Source organism: Quercus lobata, chromosome 10, assembly GCF_001633185.2.
Source record: "Quercus lobata isolate SW786 chromosome 10, ValleyOak3.0 Primary Assembly, whole genome shotgun sequence".
Classification (NCBI taxonomy): Eukaryota; Viridiplantae; Streptophyta; class Magnoliopsida; order Fagales; family Fagaceae; genus Quercus; species Quercus lobata.
In genome coordinates this window covers 158,385-178,643 of record NC_044913.1, presented here as the reverse complement: position 1 = coordinate 178,643, position 20,259 = coordinate 158,385, and the positions used below count along the sequence as shown (strand labels likewise).

The window sequence follows — 20,259 nt, the reverse complement described above, 5'->3', positions numbered from 1 at the left end:
TAGGTCCATACAAACACATCTCTGTATTTTTGAAGCAAGGTTACCAGTTGTTCTCTTTCTTGAGCCACCAATTGACTGCTAATGAAGACAAGTTTTCGGGATCCTGGTTCTATCCCCAAATCTATTTCCTTTAATTCTTCCTCAGGCTGAATCTGGGCCTCCTTAACTGGTTCTTCTGGGATTTCTTCTTGGGCCATCATGCAGCTTGGTGGTCCGGGACCTTCCTGCACAATGCATTCGGGTCCCGCGCACCTTCACAAACGATAGATTAGCCTTCCCCCAGGTTCCCTTACCACCACACATTCTCGGGATCTTGAAGAGCTGGGCTCCCTCTTTTGTCTTTTTCTTTCTAGAAGGTTCCTCAGGTCACGGGTGCCCCTCCCTCCTTCTTCTTCTTCTAGGATAGGTGCCCCTGGGGTCCCCGGGGCGGGGTTTTCATCATCTGGCTCCAACTCATCATAAAACATCGTTTCTGCAAAGTTCACTTCTCCCTGGCTGAAAGGATTATGGTTGGCAGGGATCCTTATGGGCCTCCTATTCAGTCTCCCTTTAATGCATTGATGGAACGTGGATGGAATAAGGCGATGTTTATGAAGCCACGGGCGTCCCAGCAACACGTGATAAGAAACTTCTGCATTAATCACATGAAACCTTGTCAGAGCTACTATTGGTCCCACCCTTAAGGCTAGCTGCACGTATCCTTCTGTTGATTCTACCGATCCTCCAAATCCTGTTATTTCCATGGGAGCTCCCAGGATCCTTCTGTCAACTAAGCCAACAGCTTCCAGGGTACTCAAGGCTATGAGGTTGAGTGATGCCCCTGTATCCACCAGTGCTCTTCTGACTTAAACGTCGTTTATGGTGGCCATTAGATAAAGGGGTCTACGGTGGTCTGGGTGCTCAGTCTCCATGTCTTCATCAGTGAAGGTTATTGCATTGGTTGTCTCCAGGAAAGCTCGACTAGCATGTGACTCAGCTGTAAAGCATTCCATCCCTGAATCTGCTGCTATGCTCATGAGAGACTCTCTGGCCACCCTTCTTGCTTCTGGTCCGAATCCTAATTGATTGAATAGTGACCTGAACTTAGGATTCTTCTGGAGGGTCCTGACTGTGCTCGGGTGGAAGGATCCTTCAGATTCTCCTGCTTTTGCCGGGTTCCCATGTATTACTACTGCTACCACCCCTTTTCCTTTGTGGTTAGGCAAGGGGTTCCTCTGCACTTCTGGCTCCTTCTGAGTGAGCTCCAAGGTTCCTTCTCTCACCTTTTTGTGGAAGAGTCTGCGAAGGGTCCAGCAATCCTTGGTGGAGTGCTTGACATAATTATGGATTCTGCAAAATAAAGGGTTCTTCCTTTCTTCTTCAGTTGGTGGCCTGGACACAGTGAATGGCCTAACAACCCCATCTCCAATCCATTTCTCTAGGATATGGCTTAACTCCTTAGCTGTACATGGGATCACTGGTGGTTCCTCGAACACCTTTCCATCTGGTCTCTTCCTTTTCTCTCCCACTGATGCTATCATAGCTTGGGATGCGGGCAGCCTTTTTGTCCTCATGGTTTGTGCCGTCCTTCTGGTCCTCTGTAACAGGTCAGCAAATTGCGTGATACATAGATTTTCAAGGTTGAGCCTATAATCAAAAAGCATGTTGGCTATACAGGTTTCCACGAGCTCCTTTTTTTCATGGTCCCTATAGCAGTCTAGGGACACATCTTCAAATCTTTTAATGAATTGAACAGGATCTTCTCCAGGTCTCTGCCTCACCATTTGCAGATTCTGGAAAGTGATTTTGTCTTCACCAGGGTAATATTTGGCACAGAATTTTTCCATCATCTCATCCTAGGTTTTGATGGACCCGGGTCTCAGCATGGTGTACCAAGTGTATGCCCTATCTACTAAGGATTTTGCGAATTCCCTCAGACATAGTTCTCTGTCTCCTGCATAGGGGCCTATAGTGTGGACAAACCTACTCACATGTTCCACGGCACTTCCGTTCCTCCCATCGAAAGGATGGAACTTTGGGGGTTCGTACCCCTTAGGGTATGGTTTGCCAAGAAGTTCTGGAGGGAACGGGGGAATCCCGAGAGAATTGCTTGGGGATCCCTGAGAGTTTTTCCCTTTCTTGCTCCAGGAGGGCATTAACGTCTGCCAGTATCAAGTACTGAGGGTTAGCTCTTCCTCCCACTGCTGACCCTCCTTCTGGCTGCGTCCCATCTTGGTGGCCAGTAGGGGGAACATTGTCTCTGATTTCCTGTGTCCTGCCCTCTTTGAGAAGACGAACTTCTTGCTCCAGATCCTTCAACATTGCTGTCATCCTGGCCATGAGGTCTGGTTCCTACCTTGCGTGTCTTTGTTCTGACACGACCTCCTGTTCTACCAAGGGTATCCCACCTCCTTGCCTGGAAACTACCTCGTTTTCTCCTACGGGCTCAGAGGCCGTAGGTGGCACATTAGTTCCTTTGCTGTTTCTTTGTCTTGGAGGCATTCTCTGTGAAGGGGTTGCTTCTTCCTTCTTCTTTGCCCAGTCCCCAGTGGAGTCGCCAAAATGTGAGAGTGCCTTCTTCGTGACACTCAGGCCCAAGGATCCCGGGCCTAAATGAAAAGGAGGATTTGGTGGATCGGGCCTTGACTCACCGCAGCTAACGAGCTGTTTAAGAATCAAGTGGATGCAGAGAATACTCCTGACAATATAAAGAAAATGACAAACAAGGATATAGAAGAGTGCCAAAAATTAACAAGGTAAATTCAGAAGGAAAGAAACAGGATTAGCAAAGCAATAAAATTAGTGTTGTGGGGATCCTGGGAAATATGAAGTAATGTTTCCTTAATATATTATCTGTTTGATTACAGAAAGCTCACTAGGACGTGATACAAGGTTCAATCAAGCTCAAAAATTGCAGTCTTGAATGACTATTTCAGCCTTCAAAACCTGCAAAGTTTGATTCTCGTTGAATCCGAGTATGTGCAATAGTGGCTTTTACAGGATGCCGGGAAGCAATACTTGTTTTTCCTTTAGTATTTTTTCTTTCTGCACAGATTTTCTGATAGTTTTTCCTGGAGAATTTCTTCTTTCTTGTGTTTCTTTCTTTTTTTCGCTGCCTTCTTCACAACCCATCCCCTCCTTTTATAATGGAGTTTTCTGGGCTTCCCGGGGAACCGTTGGTTCCCCTGTTTTGCTCTTTTGCAAACAGAGCATGTCCTGTCCCCATCGTCTCGGTAAGTCCCTTTTTCGTTTTTTCTCATTCTTTCCTTCTCTCAGTTCTGATTCTTTTGAAAGCTTCTGGTTGGCCATCTTCTTTGGGACGTGCTGAGGTATGCCCTTCTCGGCATCCCCATTTCTGGCGTCTTCCACTTTTCCCTTTTCTTTCCTATTTGGGCGGAATCCTGTTCTGCCATTTTTGAAAGTCGTTTGTTATCATTCTTCTTCCCTGTCCTGGTTCCCCGAGGCCTTTTCTGTCTGTGCCATGAGAGGTCGCTCGCGTTTTGCTTTTATTTCTTGTTTTCTTCTTCTGTCTTCTTTCTATCGATCTGTCCCAGTCTTCCTTTTTCTTTGTGCCTGAAGGGATCCGTGCTTATTGATGGTTCCTGAGGATCCTTACTTCTTATACTTTGCCGTGGTCCTCTTTTTTGGATGCTTCTTTTTTTTTTGGGCTTCAGGATCCTCTGGGCCTTTCTTTTATTCCCTCATGGGTCTCCCGTATCTATTACTTTGGGCTTAGCTTTTCCTTTTGGGCTTGACTTGTTCTTTTTTGGGCTTATTTCACTATGACCCTTTTTTAGACCTCAACACTCTTATACTAGGTTAAAGTCTAATTCAAGTTTAATTTTGACTTTTTGTTAGCTAGCCTCACAATAATAATATAGAACAAAACTTAGGTACAGTACTGAGGTGTTGTTCCTTAAATTTCTCTCTTAAAATTTTGCCATGTGATTTTTTTTTTATGATATTAAAGTGTATATTTTACTTAAGTAGCCATATGGTTGAATTTTAAGAGGGGAACCTAAGGAACAGTACTCAAGGTACTGTACCTAAATTTTGTCTAATAATATATTATGCTCAGTTTTTTGGTGTTACATGTCATTGTTTTAATATAAATTCATCAAATTTAAATTAAAATTTTATAAAAAAGTCTAGTACCACAACAAGCAATACAACTTTTCCCACAATTTATACGAGTTGTGAATGGTAGATAAAAAGTGGTGGGCTCATGTAAATCCACAACTCCACTGTTTCTAACTTGCAATGCGGGCGAGCTGTGGCCTAAATTGTACACTTCTTATGACACTAGACTTTATGAAATTTTATATCATTTAAATGGTAAAATAAATAGTTTCATATCAAAACACAATATTTTTCTTAATTTAGTTGAATTTTATTCTATATTTATACTATCAATAAATCTTGCCATATTATATTTTCTTAAAATGTTAGTATCAAATCATTTCATATATAAACGAAATTATAATGATTCTCCAAAAATAAAAATTATAATAAATGGCTATTAAAATGACCATACTTAACAAATTTCAAAATTAGCCACGAGACCTGGTAAATTCTGCGTTGTGAAAGATAAAAACACTAAAAGCAGACAGTCAATGGAAATTCTGGGCATCTTCCTCTCTTTCATTGAACGATTCAGTGCCCTTGATATATGGTCATAAAAATGTCAATGTTCCGTCCCAAAATAAACTTGATATTTCCCATAAAAAAAAACGAAAAAAAACTTGATCTACCATATCATCAACGGTGAAACTGTGGTCACAAGTCACAACAACAACATCGAAAGTAACATTGGAGTGGCATCAGAAATGCAATAGTCCGGGAGGGGAGGTAACTGTAGGTGGATTTGGAATTGAGTCGTTTGGCCCAATATTATTAATAGGTGGGCGTTGTTTGTGGTGATCAGTAACTGATTGGTAAGCCATTGCCAGTGCTAAAGCCTGCAGCATAGGTAAAAAAAGATCAATCAGATTGGTTCTAGGTCATTGTGCATAACATATGGAAACCACCAGCTAATACTTTGACCAAACTTTAATACTTCTAGGAATTACTAGATGGCGTGAGACGTCACTAAATTCATCTGATATCAACAATCTAATTGAACAATCCATTAATTGAGCGGGGCAAGAATGGTTCAAAAACCTCATGCAGCAAAGCATACGTGAGGCCCTCCAGAATTATCAGATTTGGAACTCAATAGATTGATTACTTGCCATCTGAATCAATTAATAAAGGAGAAAAAGTTACAGATTCTTCTTACAATGTGATCGTGATGAGGGGGTGCATATATGCCAGTGGTGATGGTGGTTCTCCGTCGGCTGCCACTAGAAGGTGGATTTGATATATTTTTAAATCCTGTTGGGACTACAATTACAGGCAGACCCACGAGATTTCCCATGCAAACTTTCTCCCAGTCAGTTGCATTGCCAATAAACGCATCAACGGTAAAAATTTCTCTTACTTCCTGGATTAACTTTCCCCGTGCTCTTTGTGCCTGTGGGCAAAAATTGAAAGCTTGATACTTGAACTTACAAAACAGCTCTAATAAGAACAATAAATCCATTCAATACACCATGATTATATACAATAACAACAACCAAGCTTTAGTCCTAAATTTTTTGGGGCTAACTATATATCCTTAACAGATTAGTTAAGATTGGCCACATGTATTCTTTTTTGCCATTCTATTTTAATTGAAGTCATACTCTTTGTTATTTAATTGACATGACCTTTCTACTACTTCTACTAATGTTATATGAAGAACTAAAATAAACAATTATATATAAAAAAAAACTTCTGTGGCAATCAGCACAAATTATTATTGGATTTGAAAAACTCATGCCCAAGAGTGCCAATGCATTGCCATTCAACCTTAAATAAAAGCTTAAACCTTTTATGAACAAGAAGCTATTCAATCCTAAGAGCGTCATCTTGTCAACCTTAAAAATCAAAGGTTAGAAGTTTTATGGTGAAGATGTGTTCTGGACATGTTTGTGACGACTCCGCAGGATGACACTGCAGACCTAGTAAATTTTGCCTACATCAGCTGCAGTAGTTTCTCCTACACAGATTTGAGTATTCAAATATGAACAGTCTTCTGCCATCAGACTATATAAACCCTCTGTGCCTACTGGTAGATTAGTTTCTCAGAATCTGGGGTCTACTTACAACAAATTCTGCTATCAATTTTTTATAGAATACTTTTATCAACAAGGGAATAACTGAAAACGGAGGGCAACTCAAGGTCCCAATTGACAGATGATGGATGTAATGTGGTTTATTTATGTTGGATATTGAGGCTACCTAAAGACCACAAATCCCCTCACCAATTACAAAGACCTCATGTAAAAGCTACTCAGTCTAATCTGCTAGAGAACTAAAATCTATTGTTGAACTACTTAACCCAAGAACTTTAGAAAACAAAGCTCATTTGAAGATTATGCCATAAGGTTTATGTCATACTTTTGTTCTATTTCTATAGTAAACGATATATTACAAAAAAAATTCTGTAAAATAATTAGTCAACCACATTAAGACCGAAAGCTCCTATCACTCTAAATAGTATCAGATGAAAACCTGAACATAGTCTACTGCTGGAATCATGCGTGCACGACGTAGTTCAATGGGCCATTGATCTTGAGCTTCATAATCATCATCCTGCCCTAAGCGTTGCCACTTATCAAAGTGAGACAACATATCAACATCCATCGTAAAATTCAGGATACCTTGAACAGAGTCAACTGTGTAATTCAGTTTGAATGGGATCACATTAACACCCTTTGATGCAAGAACTCGAACAACCTGAAATTGCCATCCAAAGAAAGTTTAGGAATAACTTGAAGGTTGCCATCCAAAGAAAGTATAGGAATAACTTGAAGGGTTTAAATGAGAGAAAAGAAGAAGAAGCAATGGCATCCATGAAGAGTGGTCACTGTCATCTTATGTGGAGCTTCAACTTTAGGAAAACAAAATGGACTACCAACCTCCATCTCGGCATCATCAAGATATCCAACAGTAAGTTTGGTGATGTCAACCAAGAATGGATCATCAAGGGGACTGTCTCTTGATGAGAGATCACCTGGATCCCTTCCTCGAATAGTATCTAGAATAACAGTGCAATCTGTGGCGCTTCTACAGAATGGGCCAAGCTTATCCTGGTAAACAGATGATATGTAAATTCAACTAATAACTGCACCCCTGTTAACTAAAAAGCATGCAAAAAGAAAATTGATGTAGTACCAAGCTTTCAGATATGCTCATTACACCAGTTCTACCGACAGTACCAAATGTTGGCCTTAATGCCGTCACACCACAACGAGCAGCCGGATACGTGATTGAGCCAGCTGTTTCCGAACCAATTGCAAATGGAACCATACCTGAGATGATATAAATAATGTTTCAGTTGAAGCAAAGAACTTTTTTTTTATTATAAAAAAATCTTCAAATAAATATGTGACAAGTTCAACTGCTGGTTATAAGGAAGAAACTGTGATATGAAGCGCAGCAAGTTTCCAACCTCAACACATGCATGCATACAAACTACTTAGGGAAAGTAAAATTTTTTACCCATGTAACAAACTATAGTTTCAAAAGTAATAAATTAAAGTCTGAGGTTTAAAAAAGTAAAAGTAACAAATTACACACTATAGTTTCAAAAGTTAATAACAAATTAAACTATGAGGCTTCAAAAAGTAATAAATTAAACCTTAACTCACTTAAGTGAACCAACATTGACTTTGGAGTTTGATATATGATAAGGGTTTAATTTGTTACTTATTGTGTTAGATTAAATTCACAATTTCTTAAAAGCTTAAGCTTTTGGGACAATTGTAATTTTATACTGATAGCAGAGCACCTTACCTTCCATTTAAAAAATTACTATGTGTTGGCCACACTTAATAAGGGCCGTTTAGAGCCAAACATGAATTAGGAGTGTTAGATAAAATGATTAAATTTACCATTTCCAAATAACTTAAGCTTTAGGACAATCAATAATTTGTCATATCGAGACCCCGTGGTTTAATTTGTTATTTTTTGAAACTTCAAGCTTTAATTTGTTACTTTTGAAAATTATATGGTTTAATTTGTTACACCAGGGTTTAAAATTTAATTTTTCCCAACTACTTACAACAATGAAAAGCACACTGGAGAGCTGTTAAGCCAAGCAGACCCCAAAACAGATGAAAAGGAATAAAAAGTTTTAACAAATCAAAATTTAAACTATACCAGCTGATGTGCATGCAGCAGGCCCAGCTGATGAACCCGTTGTAAATTCCTCAATGTTCCATGGGTTCCTTGTCCTACCGCCATACCAGATGTCATCATATGCCAGAGATCCAGCAACAAGCTTTGCAACAAGAACTGCCCCTGCAGCCTTCAACCTATATTAAACGGAGTCATAGCTCCGCAAGCAAAATAAAACTTAAGATATACTTTCTAGTTGAAAATTTTACATTTTAAAACATGCTCAATACCTCTTGTATACCCAAGCTTCAATGTCAATAACTTGATCTTTAAAAGTTTTTGAACCCCAAGTTGTTTTGTAATGGGGAACTGAAATTATATCCTTCAACCCGTAAGGGATTCCATGGAGAGGACCTAAAGCACAAGAAAGCATAACCAAAATTAAATGGAGAGATACAAAAAAAAAAAAAAAAAATGGCATTTTCAAAATAAGGTGATATTCCATAAAAACGGAGCCTTCTTTAAAATATCATGAGTTGTTCCAGTAGGTTGCTGCTTCTTTGCTGCATCCCCCTCCCCATACATACAAGATACTTACCCTAAATTATTTTTTATTTATTTATCTTCTGATTGAAGTTTACATATGCACTCATCGGTTTCGATTCCATGCACTTACCATCAATCCTTTCCTCTTTTTTTTGGTTTCTTCTTATGGGAAGCGGGGATAAGGGTGGGGGATGCTGTTTGAGGTAGAGCTCATTGGCACACACTGGACCTAAATTATTAAAAAGGATATTGCATACATTTAGCAGATAAACGTACAGGTGTATAATTACATGATCTGTGTCTGTTTGGCAAGAGCTTTTTCTTTTAGCTTTTTAGTTATACTTTTAACCAACTTTTAGCAAATAAGCAAATAAGATTAAAGCAAAAAGCTACATCCCAACGCACACGTTATCCAGTTCAATTGAAAAAGCTGGCTTGAATTATGGGGACTTTTGCTAAGATAATGAAGGAACCAGCATCTACAATTTAGCAGTACAGTGGTAGAACATCAAACCAATAGCCGATAGGTGACCTTTTAGTCTTTTACTCTATCAACAAAAAAATCCCAGATCATTTGGCTGGCATGCTCTAAGAATATAAGGGAGAATTTACATGCCATTAAGGTAAACAGCACATCCCTGACCCTTACCACCCAATAAACAACCTAAGAAATTGTTATATCATTCTATTAGGGTGATGGTATGTTGCAATAATTGAAAAGAAGATGTATACCCAAATACACCCCTCGGGCAAGCAACTCGTCAGCATGTTTCGCTTGCTTGTATGCTAGTTCTTCAGTATAAGAGACCACAGCTTCAAGAAAATGATTGTACCTGGTGTATTTTCACAATGTCTTATTAGACAGAGATCTTAAATATTACAATATGAAAATAAAGAAACCAGGGTTGTTTTTCTGCTCACTACTACCTTTTCAACCTCTGCAAGAAAATGCGAGTAAGCTCCTCTGAAGTAATTTGTTTTGTCTTAATCAGTTCCCCTAATTCAAGAACCTGAACAACAGGCAACAAAAAATTATAAATGAGACAAAAGCAGCATGGTAGAGCATATACATTTGAGTGGGAGCAATCCAAAAATTTCAAAAACTTAAGGTTAGTCAAAATTTAGAAAAGTATGAGTGTTTATTCAATTGCACCAACTGACGTTTGGCAAAGATTTGTACATTAACAGAGTCGATTACTTTACTTTTCATAATTTTTGGTAGATTAAAACTATTGCTTTTGGTGTCCAAAATGGAATTGATTTCTTAGAATATCTTTCAGGATTTACAATTTAGCATTTTAGATAAAACGGCCAATTTACATCATCTAATTACATCTTGCCACATTAATTTTTCATTTAAAAAAAGAAAAAAAGAATGAATAGCTCCATGTAGCAAGACAATCCTAAAAGAAACCAATTAACTACCATAATTATCAAATTCCATGTTAAAAGGGAAAAAGAGGTGATTTTTTAAAACTAATTTATCTAGGTGATTTTTACTAAAATAAAAGATAAAAAAACAGGGGAAAAAGAAAAAAAAGAACCTCCTCTCTAAACTTCATTTTGAGCCCTAAAATAATCCACATGGTTTACCTTTGGTCACACAATCCCATTTTTAGATTTTGCCAGGTCCCAAAAGGGCTTATGATGGTCTCCAAGAAGCAACCTACAGTGGTTAATATATTTCTATTAGGACTGTGTTTATATGTGAAGTAAAAAAAAAAATCTAATGTGACAAAATACAATTGGACGGTTTAAGGGTCCTAAGGGATTTTATAGGGAGTCCTCATAGAATATAAATCTATTTAGTATTGTTAAATCAAGACATTGGCTGAAGATATGCATAAGATCATAAGATGAATTAAACTCATTAGGAAGCAGGGGAGACCTAGAGAGAGGAGCATGGTGGCAACAGACTTACACTCATGAAAGCAATATCTTCTTCATTTTTTGGTCTCTTAGTGCCAATGAGAGAAGGGTAATGAAATCTTTTGCCTATGCTTTGGGGTTGCTCCCTGCTCCACTCAGGATTGAACACCAAAGCAGATGGATTATGCAGCCCTCCATTAACAGAAGCAACTAATTTTCGATTAGCTCTGATAATAGGGATATTGAGCTCTTTCACTCCCTTGACAATCTCCAGAATCTAAATTAGATAAGAGACTTTAGATACTTGTCTGAGTTAAAGTTAAAATTATCATTACAACATGGATTATTTTGTAATTTACATATATAAAGCAACACCAAAACACCAGTATTACAAGTTATAAAAAGTCACCTTTTTATCGTTGAAGAAGTTGGCATCAAATAACTCAAATGCACATCTAAGGGATGCAACTTCATTAATCTTTTCCGGACACTCACCATTCTTCTTACTGTCCTGATCAAACAACACAATATTAATCTATAAGAGAATGTGGTAGACAAGCAGCTGTACCTGTAATACAGTTTAACAGGCGTTACCTGAATGTGAAACTATCCAAATCTACCTGAACTTTCTGATGGAACATTTTCCATATATTTTTTTTATAGGTCTTCACCTGTTTTATTTAAGTTAGGGTGCAAAAACAAATGGAGTATAGCACCAAAGTAAGTACTACTTAAAGCATTGGTGATTTCCAGGTTAGCATAGAGCGACATATTTTGAAAACTTATTAATGTGGTGAAATTTGAAAATTCAAGTGAACTCAATTCAAGTAAGCCTTAATAAAGCTTTCAACACTATACACGTCTACAAGATATTTCAGTATATTGTACCAAAAAAAAGTCCGTGTGGCCATGAACACATTTTAAGTCATTTCCGGGTCTTCATTTAGTGATATATCATATATTTTATTCGAATATGATGAAAAAATGTATGTCTAACATGTTCTCAAATGATGAGATTAACCAATTGTCTTCTTCTTCTTTTTTTTTTTTTAAATAAAAATTAATATCCATAACAGAGATATTTTGCTGAGGTATTCACAAACATGAATGCCAGATTTTAAGAAACAGGCTTATCGTACTAAAATTCTCTAGAACTATCAAAATCATGATCATATTTGAAGATAAGGATAGGATAAATCTGAAAGTTGAGGTGGTGCAAGAGTAGAAGGAACAAGTTTGTTTGTTGATGAAATAATATATAGACGAATAATCAAAAGAGCTAATTTTTTTTTTTTTTAATTTTTTTAAAAGAGCTAAAATTAATATTGGACTGAAATACTAATATATCATCAATGAATAAAAAGGAAAAAGAGCAACGTTGACTTTTGGCATATGTGGGAAATGCAAATTAAATTGAAGTTGAAGAATGACACAAATTAGAGAGATCATACCACCGTATTGGGGACTAATGTAACGGGAGGGGGATAAGTAGTGGAGTTGTTGTGGGGCTGAGAAGGAGATGGAAGTAGAGATAGAGATGGACATGGAATAACTGGAGTAATTGCATAGCAACAAAGTGCAATTACAATTAACAACCGCTTCATGATGATGATGATGATGATGGAGCTACGCTTACGTGTCAAGCAATCGGGTATCGGAGGAGGACACTTGTCTAGACTAGCAGCACAATTACAACTCAACAGTGGATTAGTGGCAGCAGATGCAGTAGCTGTAGGGCTCCCTTTGCTTTCTGCGTTTCTCTGCTTTCTTCTGCCTTCAGATGAGATGAGATCTATCTCTGCTTGACTGCTGTGGCCCGCAAGCCAAAGTGGACCAACACAAACATAAACACAAAATAAACAACAGTGTAGTCAGCTTTTGACCCACGTAATCACGTGACTAGCATTTCATTTCAATCTCACAAACAAATTCAAAATATCTACACCCGCGGCCGCGAGTGGATCTCCAGGTCGCCCATCTTTACAGATTACGGCGGCAAGAAAGTCTCTATTCTATTCTATTTGAGACATTTTCAAATAGGTAACCTCCTCCTTCCACCATTCTCAAAATCTCTCGACTTTTTATTTTGGTTGGTTGTTTCAAATAGTTCTAATTTCGTATGATTTATTCAATTACTGAATCGATGTGCTAATTTACATCGATGTTCGAAGATTGTTTTTCTTAAAATGTTAAAAATGCTAATATCGGAATCTCTTCTTATTGATAAGCGTCTTGTTTTCCATATAAACTACATGATCTAGGTCTAGTTCTTCATTCACTGATTTAACTACCTCTGTATTTTTTGGCAGCATTGCCATAAACTTTTCATCAAATCTTTTTATATTAAATTAGGTCATAGTGAGCTACACTTTTCTGCCATCTTCTATGCCATAATTCTCCTTTTCATTTCTTCAATATTGTTGTAAATTGGAAAAATACATCATAGGTAGTAGGTGATCTGAGCTAGGATACAGTCTCCAAACCAAAAATTATTTTTTATTTATTTATTTTTTAAAATCGCTGAGTAATAGTTTATTTATAACTTAATAGTTAGGGAAGTGGGCATTTGAACCCTGAATCTCTCCTTTGGAAACACCAAGGGGCTGGGGTGTTGAGCTACAAGGCTCTTTGGCATGAGTAAGAGTGTTAAAATAATGGGTAAATGATTGTATTTACTTATCCAAAAAAAAAGGGTTAAATAATTATATTCACCACGACAAGTGTTAAGTTATCACTGACAATGAACTGTGTGTGACAATGATAGGGTCTAGCTGTCTTGTTGAAAGGTAGTACAATTTTTACCATAGCAGAAACACCTCTATTTTGATATAAAGATTATTGAGCAAAAAAAAAAAAAAAAGAGCAATGCATGGATATCTTTGTTAGCAATTTATAGGAAATCAAAAGTTTAATGTTGGAGTTATTAGTTTGGTGTTGCTTACACTAGTAGCTATTCTTGATTGACAGCCCTATGATTACTGTGCATAGTGTGAAATTCTTGCAATGATTTAACTTTGTTTCTTTGTCTTTTATTTATTTTTTTCTTCTTGCTGGGTTGTTGGTATATAATTTTGTTTTATGCACAGAAATTTTTGGGTTTATAAATGTCGGATTGTTGGTATATAATTTGTTTCATACACAGAAATTTTTGGGTTTATAAGTGTCGGGTTGTTGGTATATACTTTATTTTTGGAAGACCATTTGTTGTAATTTTATGGTCCGTTTGGATTTGAGAGGGAGGGAGGGGCATTGGAGGGGAGTAAAGTAGAGTTGGCCAAAAATTAGGCTCATTTCTTGCCAACTCTACTCTTCTCTATTCTCCCTCCCTCCACCTGAATCCAAATGGGCCCTTAAGGTTTTTTATTAGGGTAATTTTATTCTAGTGTATAATTTACTAATATCATGTGTTGAAGACACAATTTTCACATGGACATTTTCTTTGATGCTTTCATGTCATGCTTACCACATCAACTTAAAGGAAGAAATTGAGTCTTCAAGTTCTAGACACAAGACACGATTTTTAAATAAAAATAAATTCTTAAATAAGTTTCAAAGTGTGGTAATTTTTCAACTTTTTTTATTTTTATTGGTAAAGCATCAAATGGGTCTTAAATTCACAACCTCACCCTCCATCCCATTATTATGGCTGTAGGAAGGGGGCTAGATGAGCTAGAGCTCATTGGCAATTTCACAAATTATTTTTGAAAAAGCAACATTCTCTCACAAGCCCAATCCTCTGGTTGGAGAGTCTGACATGGCTGTTTATGTGCCTTCAATTAGTTTTTGATGATGTGTTGCATGTGCATTACATTTACTTGAGGAAATTGTGACTGCGCCTACCTCCATTTCCAATTTTTGATTCAATAATAACACGCAGCTTCCTTTATTCTTTTGAGAACAGATCCTTCCAACTTGATCTCTGCTTAGAGCCGATTGGTAAAGGTACATTTTTTTTTTCTCTTTTTCTTTATGGTTCTTTCCCTTTCTTAGAATAGGTTTTGGTCTTTCTTATTGCTTGAATTTGCCACTGCCAGATACCAGTAACACCATCACTCTCTCTGCTTGATTGAGGTTTATTATATGAGTGGGATGGATAATCCTCTTGTTTTGATTATGATTAATATACTATAAATGTTTTTGCTCCACAATTTAAAGCATTTTGTGTTTTAATGAGTCAATAGATGACAGATCATAAATTTTATAGATAAATACTATCACATAATTCAAAAAGTAAAAAATATGATTTGGGTATGCAAGCCATCCATTCTCTAACTATATGCAATTGTTGCATCAGGATTGTTCAGCTCAATTCCCTTCAATGTAAATATATGATGTATATTTGTTGACTTCCTTAGTTCTTTGCCTGAAAATTATATTCATAGTAGTATATCAGTGGACTACATTTGTTGGAAATCGCAGCTACGGCCATTTTGGGTTTCTTATTGCAAAAATGTATACCTGTCTTGTTTGCAAGAAGAACCAGGGTTAATAATTCCTTTTTGTAGCCAACCATTATGGTATTGGGCCCACAGATTGTATTTCTCCGAAGGGGAAGACTACATAAATAAATAGTGGGTGAGATTGAAGTGTCCAAACATGCTTTACACAACTCATCTTCCTTTAGAGATTTTTGTTGATTTGGATTTGGAGTGATCTCATTATAAAGATATCCTTATATAGACATCCTATGTATATGAGAACCTAGGTTAAGAAATGCTAGATATCACAACATCATTTTTGTTGGACCATGGACCAGTTTATATGCCAATCATGCATGAGCAGTCTTATCAACTAACCATAAAAAGGAGGTATAGTACTATAGTAGCTGTATTTTTTTTAAAAAAAATAGAGTAAAAGTTACTAGTTCAGAGTTCCTCAATGCAGAATTTGAGGTGAGAATGCATTCAGGGACTGTATAAACATTTTAAACATTTAATTGATGGTATCTTAAGAACAAGGGCAAATTACTGTAAACCCACTTAGTGGTTTGGCCTATTTGCACTTTGCCTACCTGCGGTTTAAACTTAACACTTTACCCACCTGTGCTTTAACTCCGTTTGGTCCCCGTTACCCACCTCACCCTTAGACGTTAGAAAAACACCTTTTTATACAAATTTATAACATAACATGGATCAAAAGTGAAGCCCCTTAGAAAACTCCTCACGAGACCTAGAAACTTTGAATCCTCTCTTTAAATCTAAGCTAGAAATCGTGTTACAAGAATATGAGTGAAGCACCCGGGTGGTTGGTGTTGAGCTGAGTGACTAGCGATCTAAGCCCATCATTGAAGGTACCAAGAATCTGATTCACATAATCCACAGTACACCTTCTTAGCTGGGCTTGACCACTAGCTCTCTGGTATGGGATGCAACCAAGCAGTTCCACTCTTGTTAATAAGAACTTCCTTAATCCCATACCGTACAGTGCCTGCAATGCATGTAGCGAACCATTTCATATAAATTGGTCACTAATTCCACACAAAGGTTAAAGTCTCTAAATTATTATTGTGTTTATAAAGACCCATATATATTCTAAATGATTCATTGAATTTATAAAAGAGAAAAAAGATAGAGAAAATAAAATTGTGAAATATACCAAAATTTGGCGGGAATAGCAATTGGGTAGAAGGTTTGCATAATCTGGGGCTATAGGTGTAGCTGGAAGAATAGAGGGATGGCAAGAGGTAGTTGTTGAGGTAGTCATTGCTTCCAAACACCAATATTGCTATCGATTTTGCCAAATATTGGCTCAGCTGGTTCGACCCATTCATTATTGTTCTTAATTGATTTAATGTGATGGACTGAAAATGTAACAAGATTTCTAGATCAGATTCAAAGAAAGGATTTTGAAGTTTCTAGGTCTTGTGAGGAGTTTTCTAAGGGGCTTCACTTTTGATCCATGTTATGTTATAAATTTGTATAAAAAGGTGTTTTTCTAATGTGTAAGGGTGAGGTGGGTAACGGGGACCAAACGGAGTTAAGCACAGGTGGACAAAGTGTTAAGTTTTAAACCACAGGTAGGCAAAGTGCAAATGGACCAAACCACAGGTGGGTTTACTGTAATTTGCCCTAAGAACAAATTATCTGTATTGATCAAAGTTGTTAAGTTATGGTTTTTCACATAGCGTTTATGTTGGCTTTATTCCATAACAAAAAGTGTTTTAATTGCATTAATTTATTTCCTTGTATTTTGTGGGATTTATTGTAATGGGACCAAATGGGATTTATTTCCTTGTTTTTCACTAGTGGATCATTTCGACTTGGAGGGTCGTAGAAAGGTTTTTCACCGAATTCTTCGGTTTCCTCTTCAATAACACATCGCCATGCTATCTTGGGTTTGCTATTTTTTTACTCACTGCCCTTTCCATTTTAGCATTGCACTTATTTGTTCATCCATGCAATTGTTGAATGCTTTGATTGATTAATTTGCTAATCACGTATATTCCACATCAAGTGTGTTTAGATTAAAATTAATCAAGCCATAATTAAGAATTGGGGGTTTAAACAAGCAATAGTGTTTTTCACTATTTGAGCTTTCAAAAGTTATGACTTCTTGAGAATCAGAATTTAAGAGTGCTTAATTCTAATGATTATTCCATTTCTTGTCCTGTATCCTTGAAGTTATTTTTCATAACTTGAAGATTTATTTTTCTTTGTGGAAAAAAGAATAAACAGATTGAATCATATATATTTTTTCTCTGATTTCCTTGGCGAGGGGTTTGATGGATGCTTGGAAGGGTTTATGATTGTTGATATCTTGTTTCCATCATTGAAGTTCATTCTAAAACGGTGGTCTCAATTTTATTGCTTGTTTTATATGGAGACCATTGCCGTTCTTTTTATGCAGTCTTCATATTTTTTTATGTTCATAAAATGTTTAACAGTGGAATATCCATTCACGTCTGTAGGAGGCACTTGTTTCTTATCCTCTGTAACATGCTTAAGGTCCCAGATCATCAGGTTGCTGGCCACCGGGCTGGTGATGGAAAGCTCGGTCCTTTGATAGATGATTCAGGGAAATTCTACAAGCCTATTCAAAGTGATGGTCGTGGGTCCAAAGAAGTAGCCTTCTATACATCATTATCTTCCAACACTAATATTCCAAATCACATCCGCAGATTCTTTCCTATTTTTCATGGCACTAAGCTTATAGAGGCATCCGATGGGTCTGGGCAGCAACCTCATCTTGTGTTGCAAGATATCGTCTCCGGTCGCCTCAATCCATCTATCATGGACATTAAGATAGGATCCAGAACATGGTGCCCTCAAGCATCAGAGGACTATATCCAAAGGTGCTTTATGAAAGACAGAGAAACATCGAGCCTTGCACTGGGGTTTAGGATATCTGGGTTGCAGATTGAGAGCAAAGGATCAGGGTTTTGGAAGCCTGAGAGGAAGCTTATCCAAAAATTTACTGCGGAGGAAGTTAGGTTAGTCCTGAGGCAGTTTGTTTCTTCTAACTCATCTGCAGATTCAGGTGTGGACCCTGATTGTACATTTGTATCAACTGTTTATGGTGGTTCTGGTGGAATTTTGACACAACTGCTGGAGCTCAAAGAATGGTTTGAGCATCAAACAATTTTACATTTCTATTCTTGTTCAGTTCTTATGTTGTATGAGAAGGAATCAGTAGTGAAAGAAATGAGTTCCAGTGCTGAAGTTAAACTTGTTGATTTTGCACATATTGTTGAAGGCAATGGTGTTATTGATCATAACTTCTTGGGTGGGCTCTGCTCTTTGATAAATTTTATCTCAGAGATTCTGACATGCTCAGATGTGCATACAGCCAAAGCTTCTCTGCAAGACCCTAAGAACTACTGTTATACCAATTGTGACACTCAGAATTGAACAGGATGTCTTGAATGTAGGCTTCCTCACCTCATTGATTGGCCTGTGGCTTACCCCTGGATGTTGAAATCTAAAGTACTGTTTAGGATTGTATTACTTTGTATTTTATTTTGAATTAAATTTTTATTGACATTGTTGAGGCCTTTTCAGCGTACGACTGCTCAAGAAGTTTCCTCAATGCTATTATTGCCCTTGTGGATTGGAAGATTATTTATCTTGACACGCATAACCATTGAATTTTGATTTGTGGTGCTTACTACATTATTACTTAATTTAATTAGTTATATTCCCAATATGTTGTTTGCTATGTAGTATCTAACCTGTCCTTGCATTTGGATAGTTAGAGCACTCACATTTGCATTTGGATGGTTAGAGCACTCACATTAGTGTAAAATAGAAAAATATGTAAAATTTATGTAGTTTTGCTAAAAAATGACTCATATTAGTTAGTGTATAATTGTGTAAATTTATAAGTTTGCTATAACAATCGTGTAAATTTACATTATTACTATTCATTATACATTTAGTTTTTTCTTTTTTCTTTATGTATCCCTATGATGAAGGAAGAGAATGGATGATAGTTGTTGTGTCTGAAGAAAGAAAAACAAATAAATTTTTTTTTGTTGATATCTTAATGAAATGCAGTGTAAAATAGATATTGTGATGTGGGTTGTTTTGAAAAGTGAGTATCTAAAATAGAAAAAATAGGTTCTTATGCTAAAATAAACATAAATTTTTATGCGAGTTGATGCAAATGGTCTTACAATGAGGTGGGGTAGGCCATGGGGGTGTTTACTAGTCATATTTTTATGAGAAGATGCGGTATGACTAGGAATATAAATATGTCAATATATTTTAACCATTATTACCCATACTACTAAATGCCTTTTTGTGATGCACTTATAAGCTAGTTTATTTCTTATTTTTTCTACTATTTGTAAATTTCACGTGAGTTAATTATTAATTTCTGGTCAATTCTACTCTATTTCCCCTTCCTCCCTCTCAATCCAAACTGGTCTGAAGTGCTAACAGCTAAGAAGGGGAAAAATATGGTGTTTGGGCTGCTGCTGTGAGACTTGCAATCAATGGAAAACTGGAAAGCAGCTAATTTTTAAACCCTTTAAGCAGCGAATTTCCTGTGCATCTTCAAATTCTGAGGGCACAGAGCCATGGTCCAGACTCCAGAGGGAGCGGATGCATGGCAATCATAGGATGCCATAATGTTGGACCCTTTTTTTAAGGAATTTTCCTGCAATAATGAGATCCTCCCTTCTGCTGCTTCTGCAAGTCTAAAGAATATTGGATGCTGTTCATAAACAGGTTTTGCTTTGTGCATAGTTCTCATTGGTTCAAATGTTTCAAAAGTTCCCTACAATCCACAGAGTGCTGGACTTTTCCTGAGCATCGTGGATTTTGGCTTATGGTTGGTTAAATTAATATGATTCTATAGCTTGCAGTAGCTAGAGGAAATTGAGGAAAGAAAAATAGGCCTTATCATTAAGGGATCTGATAGACATGTGATGGAAGAATTTTTAGTCCTACAAATCTTGTACCCTCAATATTGAACTCTTCTGTTTCTCCAAAAAAAAACTTTCTGGTAATCATTTCAAGCAAGAACTCATAGACATGAGATGCCAAGGCTTAATTGTATATGCTACTATGCTAGTGACGCCCCAATCTATAATAACAGATTCTCTAATAATTGACAGCGTATCTTTTATATTTATTTATTTATTGTTATTATTATTATAAATTTTATAAAAATAAACTAATAGTTGTTGTATAATTAAGATGTCCTTTTGCGGGGTGCCGTAGT

General features: G+C 36.9%; 2 protein-coding genes across 8 annotated transcripts; one reads left to right on the top strand and one right to left on the bottom strand.

Annotated features, from left to right (window-relative positions):
* Positions 1 to 4,499: 4,499 nt before the first annotated feature.
* LOC115963237 (glutamyl-tRNA(Gln) amidotransferase subunit A) lies at positions 4,500 to 12,367 on the bottom strand. Of its 6 annotated transcripts, none has more exons than XM_031082172.1 (12): positions 12,048 to 12,367; positions 11,006 to 11,107; positions 10,649 to 10,873; positions 9,655 to 9,737; positions 9,460 to 9,560; positions 8,472 to 8,595; positions 8,224 to 8,378; positions 7,237 to 7,373; positions 6,981 to 7,151; positions 6,574 to 6,798; positions 5,258 to 5,491; positions 4,500 to 4,937 (listed from the first exon to the last, which is right to left on the bottom strand). In XM_031082172.1, exons 1-12 carry the CDS (start codon positions 12,198 to 12,200, stop codon positions 4,800 to 4,802), a joined length of 1,848 nt encoding a protein of 615 aa, XP_030938032.1. In that variant the 5' UTR covers positions 12,201 to 12,367; the 3' UTR covers positions 4,500 to 4,799. The 6 variants fall into 6 exon arrangements, with proteins under 6 accessions (XP_030938032.1, XP_030938036.1, XP_030938037.1 ...); XM_031082176.1 differs by having other exon boundaries at positions 12,233 to 12,321; XM_031082177.1 differs by having other exon boundaries at positions 11,006 to 11,102; positions 12,233 to 12,311.
* Positions 12,354 to 18,684, top strand: LOC115963238 (inositol polyphosphate multikinase beta-like). 2 transcript variants are annotated; one of them, XM_031082179.1, is made up of 4 exons: positions 12,548 to 12,636; positions 14,498 to 14,538; positions 16,842 to 16,930; positions 17,504 to 18,684. In XM_031082179.1, the coding sequence occupies exon 4, from the start codon at positions 17,532 to 17,534 to the stop codon at positions 18,441 to 18,443; it is 912 nt and encodes a 303-aa protein (XP_030938039.1). In that variant the 5' UTR covers positions 12,548 to 12,636; positions 14,498 to 14,538; positions 16,842 to 16,930; positions 17,504 to 17,531; the 3' UTR covers positions 18,444 to 18,684. The 2 variants fall into 2 exon arrangements, with proteins under 2 accessions (XP_030938038.1, XP_030938039.1); XM_031082178.1 differs by lacking the exon at positions 16,842 to 16,930 and having other exon boundaries at positions 12,354 to 12,636.
* Positions 18,685 to 20,259: the final 1,575 nt, after the last annotated feature.